General features: G+C 45.7%; 1 protein-coding gene across 3 annotated transcripts in view; it reads right to left on the reverse strand.

Annotated features, from left to right (window-relative positions):
- The window catches only part of ZNF831 (zinc finger protein 831), a 298,501-nt gene that overhangs the window by 13,937 nt on the left and 263,161 nt on the right, over nt 1-21,403 (reverse strand). The window contains exon 6 of one of the 3 annotated variants that reach the window (XR_011025092.1): nt 5,911-5,982. Coding sequence is in view for 1 of the 3 variants with exons in the window: in XM_068262317.1 (XP_068118418.1) it covers nt 20,428-20,451 (24 nt within the window). In the remaining 2 variants the exon portion in view is untranslated. Of the gene's footprint in view, nt 1-5,910; nt 5,986-20,421; nt 20,452-21,403 lie in introns of those variants that run through there. The other 2 variants (XR_011025091.1, XM_068262317.1) reach the window with 2 other exon arrangements.

Here is a 21,403-nt window from a genome sequence, read left to right on the forward strand (position 1 = left end):
GACTTGTGACAGGGACTCCCAAGGATCCAGACAAGGTGCAGGCCTTGCTAGACTTAGTGACGACTCTATCCCAAAATGTAATCCAAAGGGTACCAGTAGAGAACCACTTCAAGGGGTTTTACTTGAGGGTTTTCATAATAAAAAAAAACCTCAGGAAAGTTTCGGATGATTTTAAATCTGAAACCTCTGAACCCTTACATTGTGGAGAAACCTTTCCGAATGGAGAGCATCGCCTCTGTCTGAAATCTGATATGGCCCAGCGCCTTTATGGCGACTATCTCAATGCGTATCTGCATGTACCGATTCATCCTCTGTACCAAAAGTATCTAAGATTTGCAGTCCGGTTTGGCGACAGCATTTGCCATTATCAGTACCGAGCTCTTCCTTTCGGAACATCCTCGGCCCTGAGGATATTCATGAAGATTGTAACAGAGGCAGCGGCTTACCTCCATCTCCACAATGTAAGGGTTCTCCCTTACCTAGACGACTTTTTGTTTCTAGCAGACTCTGTAGCGGACTTGCACAGGGATCGAAATTTTTCTGTTCAGGTCCTTTCGGACTAGGGGTGGCTGATAAGCAAGGAGAAGTCCAACTTGCTTCCAACCCAAACTTTAATTTTTTTAGAACTACTGTGGGACACAAAACAGGAGACAGTTTTTCTTCCACAGGAGAAAGCAGCAAAGCTGCTGGAAAGATTACGACAGTTCCAGTCAGAGCAGACAGTACCAATCAGGGAGGTTATGTCGCTCCTAGGACTAATAACATCCACCATCCCAGTTGTAGAGTGGGCTCAGGCTCACACTCGGACACTACAGACCTGGCTACTGAACACCTGGGACAACACACAGGCTTCACTGGACAGACAGGTTACAGTTCCAGACTATGTATTGAAATCCCTGACTTGGTGGGAGAATCCTCAGACTACAATTAGGTCGACAGTGGGTTCAGAGTTCTCTTCTAAAGGTCTTCACGGACGCCAGCAGTCGGGGATGGGGTGCCCACTGCCATCAGGTTCAGGGGAAATGGCCAATGGAAGTGCAGGTCAGGTCATCAAACTACAAGGAGTTGTTAGCTGTACAGATGGGTCTGCTCTCTCTAGCACCTCACATTATGAACAAAGAGGTCATTGTATTTTCCGACTTCCGACAATGGGCTCTATTCACAATCACACATGCGGTAAGAGATTTTTTTTTTTACCGCTATATTGCCGCCAGTGATAATTTCTGCATTTTTTCCACATTCACTAAAAATGTTCTGCATGTTTCCCGCATGTGGGAACAATGCGTAAAAAAATTTGGGAAACATGCGTAATTACATAGTAAACATGTGGAAACAATGCGTTAAAGAGGCATAAAAAAAAAGTAACCGGTTCGGCCTATCTGGACGAGCTTTCTCGTCCAGATAGGCACTGCTGCTTTCCCTGCGTGGTGCGCGCGTACGGGCGCGCACCCGCCGCCCGCCGCTAGCCCCCGATCAGTGAATGGGAATATAATTCCCATTCACCGATCTAACTTCCCCGCAGAAATACCGACGCTTTCTATCCAGAGAGCGCGGTATTCCTGCCCCCAGGAAACTTCTCCGCAGCATTTTAGTTCCTGGATGCGAGATCGTTCGCACCCAGGACTTTTTTGGCCAAATGGTAAACTGCACCCACATACATTTTTAATAAAAAAAAAAAAATATTATCTTACATTTAAAATTAGCAGTTTCCCTCCCACACCAAAAATTACCCACATACATTGTTTTATTAAGAAAAAAAAAAACAACATAAATAGTTACCCAAGGGTCCGAACTTTTTAAATATGCATGTCAAGAGAATATGTTATTATATTATTTCAAATTATAAGCTTCTAAATAGTGATGGACGCAAATTGAAAAAATGCACCTTTATTTCTAATTGAAATATCGGCACCATAAATTGTGATAGGGACATCATTTAAACGGTGTAATAACCAGGACAGATGGGCAAATAAAATACATGAGTTTTAATTACGGTAGCGTATATTAATTTCAAACTATAATGGCCAAAAACTGAGAAATAATGAATTTTTTTCATTTCTTTCTTAATCTTCCTGTTAAAATGGATTTAGAAAAAAATAAATCTTAGCAAAATGTACTACCCAAAGAAAGCCTAATTAGTGGTGGAAAAAACAAGATATAGATCAATTCATTGTGATAAGTAGCAATAAAGTTATAGGCGAATGAATGAGAGGTGAACGTTGCTCGGATGCATGAGATTTTCAGCACTGCGGTGCTGAACCGGTTAAAGTCCAGCAAACGCAGCACTCAAGGCTCCAGACTACATTTACATCAATGGGAAGCGAAATATATCACCAAGTACTTGTAGGTGATATAAAATCGGTAGTTAAGTCAGAAATAAGGTGCTTCCTTTTTTTTGTGAACTTTGATTTATTTATTTTTTGCGGGAATTACCGGCTTTTGCAGACTTTTACCACACTTTTATGCATGCGGGTAAACAATGCATAAAAATTTGTAAATGTCAAGATGGTCTTTTTTTCAGTCAAATTTACCGCAAGTGCATTTACGCATGCGGAAAATGATTGTGAATAGAGCCCAATATAGTAACAGTATTGTATCTCAGAAAGCAGGGAGGTACCAGGGTACAGGACCTCAGAATGTTAGCGTTAGAGGTGATCTCTTGGGCAGAGAAATATTTGGTCTCCCTCACAGCAGCTCACATTCAGGGCAAGCTGAACAGATGGGCAGACTCACTCGGCAGAGCACCAATAGAGTCCGAATGGGAACTAAACCAGGAGGTGTTCAACTCACTAGTTCAGAAATGGGGACTACCCATACTAGACCTGTTCGCAACTCCAGCCAACACAAAGTTGACAGATTACTGCTCCCTTCATCCTGTCTCTCCATCCAACAGACTGGATGCGCTATCAGTATCATGGCCACAGGGACTTCTGTACGCTTTTCCTCCATTCAATCTAATTCCGAAAGTGCTCAGATGCATTGGGACTTCGAAGGTGATGTTCATAGCCCCTTGGTGGCCGAGGAGTGCATGGTTCCCCATTGTACAGAGACTAACTCTGAAAGGTCCATGGCATCTGGGGTCCAGACCAGACCTTCTATTCCAGGGGAATTAGATCCACGCGAATCCAGACCAGTTCAAGCTAACGGCATGGATCCTGAGTGGCAAATCCTAAGGAGGCAGAGGTTTTCAGACAGAGTGATTGCAAGTGTAAAAAGCCTAATACTAGGAAAATCTACTGTAAAGTTTGGAATATTTTTTTTTTTGTTCTTGGAAACAAAGGAAGAAAGTGCACGGTTTACGTTACATTTTGGAATTTCTCCAGGATAGAGGAGATTTAGGTTTATCGGCCAGTACCCTGCGAGTGCAGGTGGCCACTCTTTCGGTTTTTCTTAACAAGCGGCTTTCGGCAGAAATTCACATTCGAATTTTTTTGAAGTCGGTGACTAGGTCACAACTGTAGCCTTCAAAGCTTGTGCCACCTTGGGATTTGTCCAAAGTTCTCAACTTTCTTATGTTCAATACCTTTGAACCACTTACTGATGTGTCTTTAAGAAATGTAACACTAAAGGTTGCATTCCTGGTAGCCATTACATCGGCCAGGAGAGTGAGTGACATTCAGGCCCTGTCCATCAAAGAACCGTATATGATCATCCACGATAAGATCGTTTTCAAACCTGATCCTTTCTATCTATCTAAAGTTGCGTCTGCATTCCACAGGTCTCAGGAAATTGTTCTTCTATCCTTTTCAACAAATCCAAAGAATGACAGAGAGGTGGCATTAAGTACTTTGTACGTAGAGCAGTTCTGATATACGTAGAAAGAGCTAAGTTGTGGCGGAAAAGTAGTCAGTTGTTTGTAGCATACGCAGGCAAGCGTAAGGGGCTACAGGTATCTAAGAATTCGATATCCAGATGGATCGAGGATCTCATAACTCTAGTTTATAGAGAGTCAGGTTTGAATACCCCGATTGGTGTTAATGCACACTCTACAAGATCTTTATCTACATCGTGGGCAGAGAAGTCGGGCGCTTCACTCCAGCAGATATACAGAGCCGTGACTTGGTCTGCTCATGCGACCTTTGTCAAGCACTACTTGTCACAGGAGCCCTAGTGGTCAGTCCGCAAATTGCCTTCCAATCGGTTTCAGCACACAGACCATGCAAGCTTTGGTCGCGATCTTTGCGCAGAAGTCGACAGAAATTTGGGCAGCAGCCCGACCAAAAGGGAGCCTGTGAGGTTACGGTAATTACAACTTACACACTATTTCAGGGTATCTGCCACCACCACTGGTATGGGCCAGTGGACCCGACTAGCTGACTAGTCCTGCAAATAAAAACGGTTAAACACACTCTATTCTGTCTGGCTAGTAACAACAGTAGCGTCTCTTCAGAAGTCTGGTTCAGTTTGTGCGGCTGAGAAGCAGGGTAGTGGAACAGTGAATGACTTTGATAAAGTCTTTATTCACGGGCAATATAAATAATTAATATATACAGACAATTTATTAAAATCAACAATTATTGAAACATTAATAGCCAGTATGAAAAATAAAAGAAAGGGAGAAAAAATACTTAGTTTCATGGAAAGATGTCCTTTTGTGGGAAGAATCATAAAGTCCTTGGTAAAATCCTTTGTTTCAGCTCAATTTAAAATCCAAGCAAAATGGCCACCACTTGTTCCTCACGGTGGCCGTGCGTTCATCAAGGTGGAAAATGGAGGAATGAGGGAAGAGCCCCTCGCAGATGCTTTTGATGAAGCTGGTTTGGGGGTGTGGCAACGCCAGCCCCCTCTGAATTACCCACCAATGACAGATCCTTCCCTCTGAGAGATTTTGGGTTTAAACTGATAAAATGCCGTAACTCACAAACGGTACACGTCATATTCAGGTGGATAACAGATTCATACTTGTCGGAAAATACAGATTAATATGAAATCAGACATGGCTAGTGCAACGGACCCAGTTCTTGAGAAGGGTCATACCTCAATAACCGGACGGGCTATCGCGATGAATTTCATATCAGTCCGATGGCCAGATTTTACCGAATAAGACTATATGAATTTCATAGCTGTGCGATGTATGGTTGCCATATAATCGACAAGAAACCATACATCATATGCATTCAGATGGCCCGTGGTCGGTGCCGGATAGTCTGGAGTGAAAGCAGGTTTTGAATAGCCCCCTGCTGGGATTAGCTTCCTTGGCTCTGAAAAGACTCCTGATTTGTTAATTAACATCTGAGTGTTACACCTCTGGCTTAATTAGCAAGTCACAGGGCCAGGTTTCCTGCCAGCTGGTAAAGGGGGGGGGGGGGAACCTGGAATGTCAGTCTCTGATTGCTTGCCCGACTAGAATCAATAGCATTCGGCGTAATAAACCGATTGCGTTCTCGTTTCTCACGGCTGTTCCGTGACACTACCGAGTGGCACTCCTGTCAAGCCAGGATCAAACATTCGGTCACAAGGTGCTTCAAAGGTGTGATCCCTCCCTGAGGTAAGATTTCTCGCTGATCTCTTGGGAGGAAGCCATCCTGAAGGACGATGAGAGCAGGAGTACCAGTAGTAGGGTTTCGATGAGTCCTTCAGATTGGCTTCCGCAACCCACCCTTTACTAATATTAATCTATGTTAATGTATGTTATGTATATGGGTATCGTTTTCTCTTGTATGAAACTGAGTTGGATAGGAGGAGGGGGAGCTTATGTGGACAGGGCCTAATTGATCTAATTGCATTTTTGCCTTTTTTCTTAGTTATTAGGAACACTATACTAATACTATATCACTATTGTGATTCATGATCACAATTTTATTTTGCAAATAGACATACAAGATACAATTATATCCACAGCTACGTATTTTAAAGCACACTTGGTTTTCTAATCAGACAACTCAACGCTGTTTATCTTTGTTTCCTTACCTTGGCTGAAGAGGGGACCTCTGAAGGGAGTCAGTCTACAGTTGGCAGTAATCTGCCTATCACTCATCTAATCTGCTGGAAAAAAATCGACAAGAATATGGGCCTTTTTACAGATATCAAGCAAGTAAACTTTTGATAGTACCATCTGCTGGCTTCAGGCTGTATCTGTGAAATACAGAACACCTAGGTAATCTTTCAAAAGTGCCTGGGTAAAATATAAAAAAGGAAGTTTAAAGTGAACCGAGCAGCATTTTTAGTCCCTAGGGCATCTCAATAGCACAATAAAAATACATGATAACAATTTGTCTCATTACTAAAAATGTAAAGGTTTGCTAGAGGCTTCTATTGCCATACTTCCGTGGCCTGCTGTCCACAGAAAGAGAGCAGGAAGATAAGGACTGCTGTAGTAGTAGTAGCATTGAGCAAACAAAAGCTTTCATCAGCGGGGGATAGGACACTGTGCTTCAAACAGCTTAGAGAAATCACACTTGATTACATTTACACCTTCCTCTGAATAAATAAGGGCAGAGGGAAGGGGAGGGGGGAAATGGCAGCTCATACAGCTATTAGAAACCAGGACAAATGGCAGGAAAAAAAGGTGCTTGGATCCATTTAAACACTCTAGTACTGATAATGAATATCTTGTTTCAGAAAACACTACAATCTCTTTCAGTATGTGTTCTTCTCCAGGTGTCATGTGAAGAGGTGATCGCACGGTAGATCTTTGTTTTCAGAGATAGCTATCTGGACTTTGATAAGTAGATAACCGATCTGGATAATGATAGAGGTGTGACCTTTTGCAGAATGTGATGGGAAAAAAACTTGGTATCACTGAATGATTGTGTCATCATTGTAGGGAATATATTTTGTTTCTTCGTAAGTTTACATCTGTGACATCATCAGGATACCTAATGTTGGGTGTATAAATAGATTCCCAGCCAGTAAAGAGAATAAGAGATGCTGGACATTGCGCCTCTTCAATGAAGTCAGAAGACGCTTGCAATCATAACAGAGACAGGGCGCTACATGCAAGATGGTTAGGAAACCATCTAGCAACATGACAGTAGACTTTAAAGTGAACCTCCGGACTAAAAATCGACTCAGCAGCACTGAAAAGGCTTTGTGTTTCTTTAACAGTTTCACAGCATCAGAACTTTGTTTCTCTTGTCCAAGCCTCATTTTTAGCTGCACAGAAGAAAACTGCCCGGGCTTTTTTTCCTCTGATGCTGCGCAAAGCATGATGGGATTTCTGATGTTGTTCTCTTTCTGCTGTTTTGGTGCAATTTTTTTTTTTTTTTTTACATTTTGAATTTGACATTTGAAGCCTAGTGTGCGCAGCTGGGAGGGGTGATCAGGACACAGGACAGTTGGAACTGTGTCTCCTGCTTCTTGTCACCTCCTTTCAATCAAAAAGATGGCTGCCTCCATGACAAAGATGGCAGCCCCCATGAATCACAAACATTTGCCTGTTCTTTTAAAACAGGGTGGGTGAAAAATTATATTACCTATCTATTCTAATTAACATAACTAATGTAACTTGATGACAGTATGTTTGTTTAGGCTGAAGTTCCCCTTTAAAGGGACACTGTAGGGGGGGCAGGGGAAAATGAGTTGAAGTTACTCGGGGCTTCTAATGGTCCCCCGCAGACATCCTGTGCCTGCGCAGCCACTCCCCAATGCTCCGGCCCCGCCTCTGGTTCACTTCTGGAATTTCAGACTTTAAAGTTGGAAAACCACTGTGTCTGCATTGCCGTGTCCTCACTCCCGCTGATGGCACCAGGAGTGTACTGCGCAAGCCCAGTATGGTCTGTGCCTGCGCCGTGCGCTCCTGGTGACATCAGGGGAAGCGAGGACACGGCAATGCAGGCGCAGTGGTTTTTCAGACTTTAAAGTCTGACATTCCAGAAGTGAACCGGAGGCGGAGCCGGAGCATCGGTGAGTGGCTGCAGGGGCACAAGATGCCTGCGGGGGACCATTAGAAGCTCCGGGTAACTTCAACTCATTTTCCCCCGACCCCCTACAGTATCCCTTTAAGGAGCACAGTGCTGGAGATTTCAGTGCAGCTGGTGCCACCATAGGCAGTATTAGGAATTACGGCTATAGTGGTGCTTAGACAGTAATTTGGACTCCGTCAAAAGAGCAATAGCTGGCAGTTCAATTACATCTTTCTTCACTTTCTATGGTGGCCTGGAGGGGGAATAGTAATTAACGATGCTGGGATTTTTGCAGGAGCAGGGTGAGCCATTTTTTTGGCTTTATCGTGTGCCCAAATCTCCCAGCGGCTTAATTATAGATATGCAGACGTTAAGCCTCAGATCAAGACGGGGTTCCTGGAGGAAGAACTCAGCCAAGGTTAAGAGGAAATATTACAGTACTGGGTGTCAGTGTAATTAGAGATTTTACACTTAGTTAAGAGGTCTGCTAGAACAGGGCTTCTTAACCACTTCACAACGGAGGGGTTTTACCCCTGAAACACCAGCATGATTTTTACGTTTCAGCGCTGCTTCCATTCTTTTTTTTTCTGTGATATGATTGGTTATTGGGGACTGGGCTCCCCATAACCAATCATTGCACTGCAGAGCGGGGGTGTGTGTGTGTGTGCGCGCGGGTCGATCGCGCGCTGCACGTTTGTTTACTATTCATTGTTATGAATGAAGACTGCCTCTGTTTGAAGCAGTCTTCATTCTATTCACAATCGGCGAGTCTAATTGGATTTAGGAACGCTTGTTCCTAACATCCAATTAGTCACCTGCTGTGCTGGCTGGAGTGTGCACGCGAGTTCCCCACCCACTCCCAGCCGGTAAACAAACGAGTGCGCCTTTCTCCGTCCCTGGGGGTGAAGCAGTGCGCAGAGGGACGGAGAAATTTAGCACTGGGGGGGGGGGGTGAAGTGGTTAATGGACAACTGTAACAAGAGTGATGTGGAGGCTGACATATTTATTTCCTGTTTAAACAATACCAGTTGCCTGGCAGCCCTCCTGGTCTGTTTGGCTGCAGTAGTGTCTGAATTACACCAGAAACAAGCATGCAGCTAATCTTGTCATATGTCAGAAACACCTGATCTGCAGCATGCTCGTTCAGGGGCTATAGCTAAAAGTATTATGCTAGGTACACACCATACAATTTTCTGTTAGATTTACCTGCCAGATATTTTTTTTTTCCCATCATGTTGGAAAAAAAAATCATCTGGCAGGTAAATCTAACAGAAAATTGTATGGTGTTGCCTGTGATGGATTGGCAGAGGATCAGCAGGACTGCCAGGGAACTGGTATTGCTTAAAAGAAAATAAATATGGCAGCCTTGGGGGCGTGGCTAGCTATGGAGCTGTGAGGACGTGGATTCCCCAGCTCTCCCAACACCGCCGTAATTAAGCAGCAATCCTGCTTTCCATGTGTGCACCACCCAGCTCACCCTGGTACCAGAGGCTGCGGGGAACAGAAGGGTCACAAAAAATGAAGAGAGGTGTCTTGAGGACAGACGGGCCAGCGGAACGGCTGGCGAGATTTGCCCGTGGTTCATCCCAAGATGGCGCCAGTGGACATGCGGCTGAACAGACGGCAGTAGAGGGAATACAGTGCCGTGTAGCTCCAAGCAACCATTTAACAAGACAGATTCTCCACACTCTCCCGGTAAGACACAGCCTGCACATAATTCTAGCCCAGGGAAAGTGAAGGGACGGATGGGAAAGTCAAGCCCAGTGCACGTGCTGGCACCAGACCATAATATACATGGCGAACAGGCGGAGGGGGCTGAATCTATCTATCCTCCTAACAAACTGCAGCCTGCCCTCACTCCTCTCCCCTCAAGAGTGAAGAGACTGAAGGGAAAGTCCACCCCACCGGCTGAGGCAGGGGCGTAACTAGAAATCACTGGGCTCCCCTGCAAAACTTTGGATGGGGCCCCCTCCCACCAACTTTGTCCAAGTTTGTATGATTCATTATCTGTGGTTGCACAGATGTAGTCCTTACAACAATTATGCTGAGAGCAGAAAACTTTTTCTCTCCATGTCCAGACTCCTCCAGCATCCCTACAGTATACAGCACTGTTGGAGGGGAGAGGCTGGAGGTAGAACAGGCTGTACACAAGACCCTGCTGCACACTGAATAGGGACTGTCTACAAATCTTTGTCTGCAAAACTTTGTATGATTCTTTATCAGTGGCTGAGCAGATGCAGTCATTAGAACAATTGTGCAGAGAGCAGAAAGTTTTCTCTCTCCTTGTTCTGCTCTCCTTTCCCTTGGTTGTCTGTCTCCTAAGGACAGGGCCCCCTGCGGCTTCTGGGCCCTCCTGCGGCTGCATCCCTTGCAGGGTCTATTGTTATGTCCCTGGGCTGAGGTGACACAGGTCTATAGCAACCATAGTGACCACACAGACGAGGCTGACTCCCCACAATCCCCCAACAAGGCGCAATCTGCATCCACTCCTCCCTCTGCAAAGGGACAGCATGGGAACTCTGATCTACCGCCTGCATCCGAATATGAACAAAGTGACCATGTTACTGAAGTGGAGCCTTTCAGAGCTGAGATCATGGCGGCAATAATATCCTCACAGGGATCCCTAACAACTAGACTTGATTCCATACAAACTGACATATCTTTTGTTAAGCATGACCTCTCCAAGTTCAAAGAACGTACTACTGTGCAGAGCGTAGGATTTCTGACCTAGAGGACTCTGTAGCTCCCTTACAACAATGCATGCAATAAGTGTCCAGTTCCTCTCAAGCTAATTCTACCAAACTGGATGATCTGGAAAATAGAGCACGCAGATGTAACATGCGGCTAATGAGGGTTCCTGAGAAAGCAGAGGGGTCACATCCTGAATAGAGATGGCTCGAACGGTTCGACCGCGAACTTATTCGTGAAAACTTTATGGCGGTTCGACCCGCCCCCTATACTATATCATTAGGGTCAACTTTGACCCTCTACATCACAGTCAGCAGGCACAGGGTAGCCAATTAGGCTACGCTCCCTCCTGGAGCCCCACCCCACTTTTAAAAAGCAGGCAGCATCAGCCATTTCACTCACTCGTGTGGCTGCAGTAATTAGAGAAGGGAGAGGTGCTGCAGAGACATTAGGGAAGGCTTAGTTAGGCTACAGGTAGGCTTGTTAAGTTGCTCCTTCTTGCTGATCCTTATTGCTAAAAAGCACTCCTCATCCTCAAAAGCTCTTTTGAGAGCTAATGTTGTTCTTGTAATCTATCTTTTTTTTTGTGTGTGTGTGTGTGTGTGTGTGTGTGTGTGTCCCACAGACACTTGTGTTGCATATACAGCCCTGTCAGTCAGTCTTAGCTGCTGGACCTTGGCCCCTTGGTAATTCCTACTGTGCCACTGCCAGGCCCAGGCCAGCACATTCAGTGACTACCTGTGTGTGTGACAGCTGCACATTTGTAATACCCATCGCTGCATATACCTACCTGTTGTTCAGTTCACCCACCCACCTACCTACGTGACCGCACGCAGTGTCACTGCACCTGTTCACGGTACCTGTGTGTGTGACAGGTGCACATTTGTAATCAGAATCAGAATCAGACTTTATTTTCGCCAAGTACGACGGTGGATTGTACCCGGAATTGGTTTTGGCGCATACAGGGTCATTGATGAAAACAAGAAAATAGCACGGTTAAGCATGGTACATACATAGACATGGGACAAGCATACATAGGACAACATAACAGCGTGTGCGTACAATTAAGCAGAGCGTCGTATACAGTTAAGCATGGTACATACGTACAACAATAAAAGCAAAAATAAAAAGCAAAAACAGAGCATTACAGCATAAACGTACAGTTAACGTAATACAAACAGAGCAAAACATACACTGATAGCAGGAACAGAAAGAGAGTGGGACTGGAGGAGCAGCCTGAAAGCTGATATGAGCGCTGCCATTTTCGGCACTGGACGCTACACAGCGACACGCTCCCAACAAGACAGGTGCAACGATTGTCCACGAAAAGTAGAGAGGAAACTGAGTAGGATCATGATAGAGGCGGACAGCAGAGATAAAGAGAGAAGGGATAGCTAAAGAGAGAATGAGGAAAGTAGAGAGAGAACCGAAGCGAGAGGAGAGAGGCAGGGACCTTTTTGGATTGCAGATTTAACAGATTAACACACCCCTGGTACAGTCCGATAATCAGTCATCCTGTGCTTGAGCCATGCTTAAGCAAAGCCCTGTCTTACTGCCCAATCCGAGGTGGTCCAGAGTCCTTATGCTGGTGGTTGCAGGCAGAGGGGGCCCAGTGGTGATGGTTGCTCCACGTGGATTGTGGCAGCTACTCAGTTGATCAGGCCGATCAGACCCAGGCTGATCAGGGCAGCAGCTATGTGCCCCCTGGATTGTTGTGGTCTCCCCTACAGCATCCTGAATGTGCCCGAGGTGGCTTTTCAGGCAGCGGTGGTGCACGGCTCAGAGGCAGGCGAGCAGAGCAGTGCCTGGGCCCATGGTCGCTCCACGTGGGTGGCGGCCGCCTCCGACGATCAGCCCTGTGGTGACCTGGCCGTGCCCAGAGGGAGCAGCTCACCGACGGAGATGCGGCGCTGGTGAGCGGATGGTATGGCTGCGGGGCTGCAGCAGCAGATGGGCTCACAGTGAGCGCATGGGTCAATGGAGGGGGACGGCACCGACATCCGGCTGTCCTCGTGATCTCCGGTGCACCCCTCATGCGGCGTCCTGGTCTCCTGGCAACTGGTGCAGTGGTCCGACTCATCAGCCTGCCCGGAGTGCAGAAATCCGGCCGGTGGATTCAAAGCGTGTCCTCCTCACTCACAGGTCCCGGCGGACGGAGGAACGGTCCATGTGCCAGAGAGCATACACTGGGGTCAGCTCCTCGGCGGCAGAGCAGCCAATGCCAGCCTTCGGTGCACGCCTGGAGCCTCTGCATCTCACCCCGGCGGACGGAGGATGTTAGTGAGAGCAGGTGGGAGAAATTAAAAGGAAAAAAAAGAAAAAAGACCAGAGCCCTGTGGCCGTGGCGACCGCACCCGGCGCCATCTTGGTGTACCCATCACTGCATATACCTACCTGTTGTTCAGTGCACCCACCTACCTATGTGACCACACGCAGTGTGATATTTAATACCACCAGTCACTGCATAGCTGTTCACTGCACCTGTGTGACCGCACGCTGTTTTATATACCAGTCCATGCATACCTGTTAACTGCATACCTGTTCACTGCACCTGTGTAACCGTACATTGTATTAGCCAAGTCAGTGCATACCCTTCACTTCATCTCCCCCAATATGGACAAAACAGGAGGCAGAGCCGGAGGCAGGGCCACCTGGCAGGTCTGTTCGAGGTCGCGCTGTCATGATTTCAATTGGCCTTTGACCAAAGTACAGTGTTCAGAAGAAGGCACATGCCATCAACCCCCAATATTGTCAGGACGTAGTTGACTATTTAACACAGAACACCTCATCTTCCTCCGCTTCCGCACAGAAGTGTGACATATCTTCCTCCTCCTGCTCTGATTCTGGCACCCCACTTAACACTCCGTCGGAAGCCATCACCAGGGCTCAGCGGTGTGGAAATTTTTGTGTGTCTGCCTCAGATGAGAGCAATGCCATCTGTACTCTCTGCCACTGAAAATTGAGCCGTGGAAAGACCAAGACCCGGGTAGGGACAACTACCTTACGAAGGCACATGATTACAAAGCACAAACTGCAATAGGATGACCACCTGAGGAAAAGCAGCACACAAAAGCAAAGCGACACACCGCAGTGCAAGATACCAGGCCGCAATTATTTCTCAAAAAAGGCGATACCTAAACTGTACCGTGATGTTGAAAGGCAAGTGGTGACATCTCTGGCACACAGCGCTGGGTTAAGGGTCCATCTGGCCATGGATGCCTGGTCTGCAAAGCATGCTCAGGCCTGCCCGAAGACTAAGTCAGACCCCACAAACAGCATCTCTGCTTGCACGCCGTGTGACTGCCTGTCCCAAGACTAAGTCGGTCCCCACACAGCATCTCTGCCTGCAGGCCGCTTGACTGCCTTCTCCGCCATCACCAACAGGGTCCAGGACTCCAGGCGGATTCCTGAATTAGCAGCGGCCGCTATACCAATTTTTCTGGTGCGTGTGCATGCCTGGCTGCACTGCAGCTGCAACAACAAAACAAAAGGCATGTAAATGTGTCAATTTCTCTTCGTGATCGTAACCTTGCCGCGGTGAAGGGGCTTGCATATCACGAAGCAATGACCGACGGCTATATGAGTGTCTCGGGGGGGGGGGGGGGGGGCACACCCAAGATAATAAGGTTGTTGCTTCATTGTGGACAGACCAAATTCGATCAGCTGGACAGTAACTGTTTTTCTGTCATTGAGCTACCTCAGCCCGGCGACCATATGGGCTTGAAAACCACCATGGCCTGCACTCTCGCCATGGTGCGCACCAGTGCAGCACGGCCATCACTACACAAACAGCTGTGTGTGGTGTGTTGCACAGTGAGTTTGGTCTGTCAATGTGAAGCAGTACTCTAATTACACTCCCTGATTGGTGTATACACATGCAAGGTGTCCAATTTAGCATGCAATGTGATTTCTGCCCTTAAAACGCTACTTTGCGTCAAATCCAGATTTTTCCCCGGGACTTTTGGTGTGTATCCCACTCCCCCATGCAAAAACTCAGATGTTAGACCCCTTGAAACATCTTTTTCATCACTTTTGTGGCCAGCATAAATGTTTCTAATTTTCAAAGTTTGTCTCCCCATTGAAGTCTATTGCGGTTCACGGAAGTTCACGCGAACCAAACTTTTTGCGGAGGTTCGCGTTCAAGGTTTGCGAACGGAAAATCGGAGGTTCGAGCCATCTCTAATCCTGAATCCTTCTTTGAGACATGGTTTAGAGTCCCTGCACTGATTTACATTCTTCTCAAGTGTTTATCATTGAGGGCCCACCGTATACCTGGGGGACCCCCAAAACCTGGAGCTACTCCACAGCCAATAGTCATTAAATTCCTGAATTATAGGGAGAAATTTGAAATACTGAGAGCTGCCAGAAATCAACCAGATCTACTCATTACTGGGTCCAAGGTTTCAATATATCAAGACTTTTCCTTGGAAGTGCAAAAGAGGAGAGCCACTTTCATACAAGTCAAGAAAAGATTGTGTGACCAACAGCTACAGTACAGCATGTTGTGTCCAGCCAAATTAAAAGTATTGCATAGCGGCAAAGCCCATTTTTTTTCTTTGCTCCTGAAGAAGTTTCACAATGATGGATTCCCAAGGTTTTTCTGTCCATTTTCTACAGTATGAATGTCTTCGTACATTTTACTTATATATCTGGCATATACAATATTCATGGAATACAACCATACCTAAGTTAATACAAATGAACCTTTTCTACACATGAGAATGGGGCAGGTTTTACTGTTAAAACTTCAATCCTGGACTGGTCCTATCTGTCCTGCTGGGCCTATCTTTATGTATTTAGCTTCAACTGATCAGGGGTCTGATCTATATACTTGCTGCACTGTGGAATTATGTTTCCATAGATAATTGCTACTGATTACTACACATAAGTCTGTTTGCTGAATTCGTTTATTATACAGAGGTGGCTATACGTATGCAGGGGTAAACTATAATCCTTTACAAAATGTCTGACACCATCCCTCTTGCTGTAGCTTTGTACAGGCTACCTGTCATAATATATGACTGGTGAAGCATATTACCAATGTTGAATGCTATCTCCTTTTAATTTGTTTCAATATGTAATACCTGTTGTTCTTTCTGGGCCTATCATCTAGAATACTAGAACGTGTTCTAAATATGTTTACTTGCACTGATATATCCTACTGCACGCGGGTCGGGAAAGCTGGCCACACTAATTGCCGTGTTCAGTAAGTTCAGGGAATGATACTTCCTGCTGTTGGGGACAGGGAGTGGGGTGGGAATGGGATGGTTGGGGGTTGTTGGGGTGGAGGGAATCAAGGGTTAGGGCCTACATTACTTATTCATGCTATGTTCAGATGTGATCTAAGGTTGTTTTGCATAGCTCCAGGCAGGGGCATAACTAGACATCACTGAGTCCCCCTGCGAAACTTTGAAAGGGCCCCCCCCCCCTCGCTTTCTGCACAGGAAAACTGAAGACCAATGTGTTTTCCCCATGCAGATAAAAACACTTAGACTTAAAGGAAATGTCAGGCAATCTATGCTACCCCCAGATCTACTTACCCGGGGCTTCCTCCAGCCCCTTGCAGCTGACAAGTCCCCTGTCGCAGCTCTGTTCCCAGTACATACACACACATACACACACACAGCCGTATTATTTTACTACATGAGAGCACATGCTATATGGAGGAACAATAATGAGATGCTGAACGTAAGATACAGTATTCACTGTAACTTTGGCAAAGCATTCAGAATGTCACTGATTGATTCTGTTATTACAGGTTCTTAGACTCAGTATCAGACACAAGTTCTTAATGAGGCAGTGACAGTCAGACATCAATCTTACCCATTCCACGTTGTCCAGTAATTAGACACCATAAGGTCACTAGCCTGTGTGTGATAAGAATCTAGGAATCTCTTCTGAGGGAAGGTCTACAACTTTTTTTCAACTGTGACTGCTTTGTTTGTAAAGTTGTCATTAGAACTCTGCTGCAGTGTGAGACAGATGTTTTTTTGATGAACCCTAAGGAGCAGGGACAGTGTACAGATTCCAAAGTGTGTATGATTCCTTATCTGTGTGGTAGACACATGCAGTCAACATAACAATGGTACGAGAGTAGAATACGTTTTCTCTCCATGCCCTTAGTTGTCAGTCTCTCAAACTTTTTCCCCCACGGGGCCCCCTGTGGCTTCTAGGCCCCCTGTGGTGGCATCCCTTGCAGGGTCTATTGTTATGCCCCTGGCTCCAGGTGTCTCTAGTGCTATTCATCATTTTGATAATGATTAACCTTCGTATAATCTCATGGAATGTCAGAGGTCTTAATGATTCTATCAAACGCAGACTGGTCTTTGATCATCGTAAAAAACGAAATCCCCACATTCTTTGTCTGGAAAAGACTCCTCTCACAGGTGGGAGAGTGCTGTCTCTTAAAAAAAACCTGGGTGTCCAGTTACCACGTAGCCCATTTTTCATCCTTCTCCAGAGGTATGGCGGTGTTGATCTCTAAGTCATTCCCGGGTACGGTGCAGGGTTTTCAGGTTGATGCGAATGGCCGTTTAACAATTGTGACCATTAACATTGAGGGTAGGACACTTACAATTGTTTCACTATATGTGCCTCCTCCCTTCAATGGCCTCAATTCACTAAGCTTTATCAAACGCTTTGTCAAACGTTTGATAATTTTACCTCATGGGTAAAATCTAATTTTGAATTCATTAAAGTGTTATAGAGGTATTAAACGTTTTATCGATAAAACATTTGATGAATATATAACACTTTAGTGAAATCAAAACTAGATTTTACCCATGAGGTAAATTATCAAAAGTTTGATAAAGTGTTTGATAAAGCTTAGTGAATTGAGGCCAATGTCTCAGTGCTGGATGCCCTCTCTATTAAACTTAGCAGCTGCCTGGACAACCCTGTAGTTATTACAGGGGACTTTAATGTGGTCGTTGATCCAATAAAAGACAAATTAAGTAAAAGTACTCGGTCATTCACCCATCTAATAGAATGGTTGGTTAGATTTAAACTCACAGATATTTGGCGCTGGCGCTTCCCTGACAGTAGAGAATATTTTTCTTCTCAGATCAATTTAAATCAATGTCACGCATAGATATGTGCTTGGGGACTCATCACTTACTTCCTCTGATTGAGGATATTAAGTATCTACCCCATGGTATATCCGATCATTCCCCCATGTTATGTGAAATTCTTTGCCTCAATAAGCAACAAAATGGCTGCTGGATAATGGGCTCGTGGTGGCTGGAGGATCAAACAGTCCTAAATCCCTATGTGGAGGCTATGGATCATTTTTGGATAGAAAATATAGGCTCTACTGATATCTGGGTATGCTGGGATGCAGGCAAAGCCGTATTATGTGGGGCATTTATCCCTATCAATAATTAGACAGAATGATCAAGCCTCATATAATATTATGGAATCTAAACTTTTGGAGGCTAAACAGCGTTTGCTGTTAGATCCTGACGATGACTCTTATAATGAATGGGCTAAAGCACGCAGAGGACATGCATAACAAAGTGGAAATGTATCCTGCTTAAAGGGATACTGTAGGGGGTCGGGGGAAAATGAGTTGAACTTAGCCGGGGCTTCTAATGGTCCCCCGCAGACATCCTGCGCCCGCGTAGCCGCTCCCCAATGCTCCGGCCCCGCCTCCGGTTCACTTCTGGAATTTCAGACTTTAAAGCCTGAAAACCACTGTGCCTGCGTTGCCGTGTCCTCGCTCCTGCTGATGTCACCAGGAGCGCACGGCGCAGGCACAGACCATACAAGGCTTGTGCTATACACTCCTGGTGACGTCAGTGGGAGCGAGGACACGGCAATGCAGGCACAGTGGTTTTCAGACTTTAAAGTCTGAAATTCTAGAAATGAATCGGAGGCGGGGCCGGAGCATCGGTGAGTGGCTGCGCGGTCACAGGATGTCTGCGGGGGACCATTAGAAGCCCCGGCTAAGTTCAACTCATTTTCCCCCGACCCCCCTACAGAGTATCCCTTTAAATGGAAACAGGCTAAAACCCCTTCTATTGGTGATTTCAAAAATTTGGTTAACCTAAACTTGCCATTATATTATATAATCTGACGTATCAGGTTAGGGGACATCCTGGGAAATTTGATAAGTGTGTGGGGTGCATGGGTAGAGGACTCAGATACGGTAATACCGGACCTTAACATTAATGTCAGTGTTTCAGATATATACCTGTGAGTTTTTGTAAATGGGTGAAGTTATAATATGTATATGTATTGGTGATTGGTTTATTTGCGTATACATCTATGGATCACACCGTACTGGGGCATTGTATGTTTAAACATCTGTTATATTCTGATATACGGTATGTCTTGGGCCCTCTAAATGTTGCGGTTGTGGGGGGTATGGAGTTACTAATTGTTTGTATTGTTTATATACAAAATTCAATAAAAATTCTCTATTATAAAAAAAAATATGGCAGCCTCCATATCCCTCTCACTTCAGTTGTCCTTTTAACCCTCTCTGCAAGTATCAGTCCATGTCTTGCAGGAAACCACGAGTATGCACAGGTGAGGTCATTAGCATCTCAGCAGTGTGGATTTCCACAAAACATGCACTGATGGTGGGCCTTGAGGACAGGGTTAAGAGCAGTAAGATTCACTCCTCCTGCTGCCCCTCTTCAAGTCCTGCCACTGGCTCCCCGCCCCCCCCAGAATTACACTTGCACTGCTCTGCCTCGCATACAGATCCATCCATTGTACTTCCCTTTCCAACATCTCTGATCTCATCTCTCTAACTCCCTCTCTTTGCTCATCCAACACTTTACGTATGGCCACCCCTTGAATAATTTGCTCCCTCACAAAGTTCCAGAATTTCTCCAAAACCCTCCATACTCTATGGAACTCCTTCCCCCATCAGGCTCGTCCCCACCTTCAACTCATTCAAGCAAGCCTTAAAGGCCAGACAAATAACATTTATATTGTGCTTTTCCCCTCGTGGACTCAAAGTGCCAGTGCTGCAGCCACTAGGGCGCATTCTACAGGCAGTAACAGTGTTAGGGAGTCTTGCTCAAGGTCTCCTTACTGAATAGGTACTGGCTTACTGAACATGAGCCAAGAGTCAAACCCAGGTCAGGTTGCCTGTGTCAGAGGCATAGGGAGGGCCCATAACCATTACACTATCCAGACCCATCTGTGCACCACTGCTATCTTCATAGCTCGGCGGCTCACTGATTGGACGGACAGAGAGAGGGAAAAGGAGGATGCTGGATTTTAGCGTGTGCCACTAGAATGATGGAATGTTTTCTTTAAAGATACAGCAGTCCCAGGGGGGAGATTCCAGGCCACCGAAATACCCGTCTAAATGCGGCAGTTGCTCCATCCCCCTCCACTGGACCACACACCCCCTTAAGTGTCCCACTCCTTAGATTGTAAGCCTATGTGACAAGGCCTTCCTCCCTGTGTGCTCTTCTCCACCACATGGATTCAGTGACTTGTTTACTAGACTTACCCCACTGTTACATCACTATTTTGTGTATCAATGTTGAAAGCTGTAATGTCCCTGTGTAACATTGATGGTGTAATGTCTTCCCTCTCTATTGTACAGAGCAGCGTAATGTATTAGTGCTTTATAATGTTTTTATTAATAATTCTAGGTAAACAGCACAGAGAAAAGAAATTGTATGAGAAGGAAACCCACCGAATGAATGACATTTGCGGACAAAGTGAAGTACAATGATTTTGTTCATAATGCATTTAAAGTTTATATGAGGAAGTCTACCTGCGCCAAGGAGCGTTCAGGATCTAATGAGTGTAAAGGTCTCCTATGAACGATAATCGCCAGGATGGATCATCCATAGCACTTGAGATTTGTTGTCCTTGTTGGTCTGTTTTTCAAATAACGATTGTCTGATGACCTATCTTGTAGAAAAGGTGGTCACTGTGGGGATACCATGGTCACCTGTATGGCAAGGAGAGACCAGAATGGGGGTTATTAGATGTTAGATTGTAGTATAATGCTGGGCATACACGGCAAGTTTATGCGCCGGAATCGAGCCAGCGGCTCGATGCTGGTGCTTCACCGCTCGTCTGCGCGTGCGTGCGGATCAATTCCCACTCGTCCCCGCGGGCACTTCCTTCTCAGCGTTTTTTCCTATTGTCCGCCCGCGAGGATCGAGTGGTGAATCGATCCACGTGGTGATCGGACATGTCGGAAATTATCAATCGAGCCATCAGCGGCTCGATTGATAAGAAAAATCTGGGCCGTGTATGCCCAGCATAAGAGTATTTATACTCGCAAGGGCAGGGCCGGATTTCTGGGAAGGCCAGAAGGGCACGGCCTAGGGCGATAAAATTAGATAAGATAAGAAGGGTGGCATGACTTGTAGAGAGAAGAGGTCATATGTCAAAGTAAATCATCTCTTCTGGTCCCGCAGCGCAGCCATCCAGCGCCCTGCTCTGCTCTAATAGCTGAATTCCAGAGTTCCCCAATCCCTGCATCTCTCTCTCACTTCCTGATGTGTTAAAACAATCAGGATCAATCATAACTGTCACTGATTATCCATTCCTCTGTATGAAGGACATACAGATTTAGAAATACCAGAGATTTACATTACAAAGCAGATAGAACTAAGTTCTGCTGAGTTTTAATGCAGGCATTCACAAACATCAGTGAGCTCTGCTAGTTTCTTTTACAGCTTTGACACTGACCCCAGCAGTTGTTAATTAATGTATCTAATCCTAATTTATGGCTGTTTTTCTTAGCTAGCAGTGGCCTCTTCCTTAGTTAACGCTTTCCTGACTCATTTTCTGTCCTCCAGCTCCTACCATCTATGAGAACTGCAGGAATAAAAATGCTGTTGTCTTCCCTTTCATTGCTAAACTGTCATTTTAATGGACACCTGAGCAGTGGT

Source organism: Hyperolius riggenbachi, chromosome 12 (genome assembly GCF_040937935.1).
Source record: "Hyperolius riggenbachi isolate aHypRig1 chromosome 12, aHypRig1.pri, whole genome shotgun sequence".
NCBI lineage: Eukaryota > Metazoa > Chordata > Amphibia > Anura > Hyperoliidae > Hyperolius > Hyperolius riggenbachi.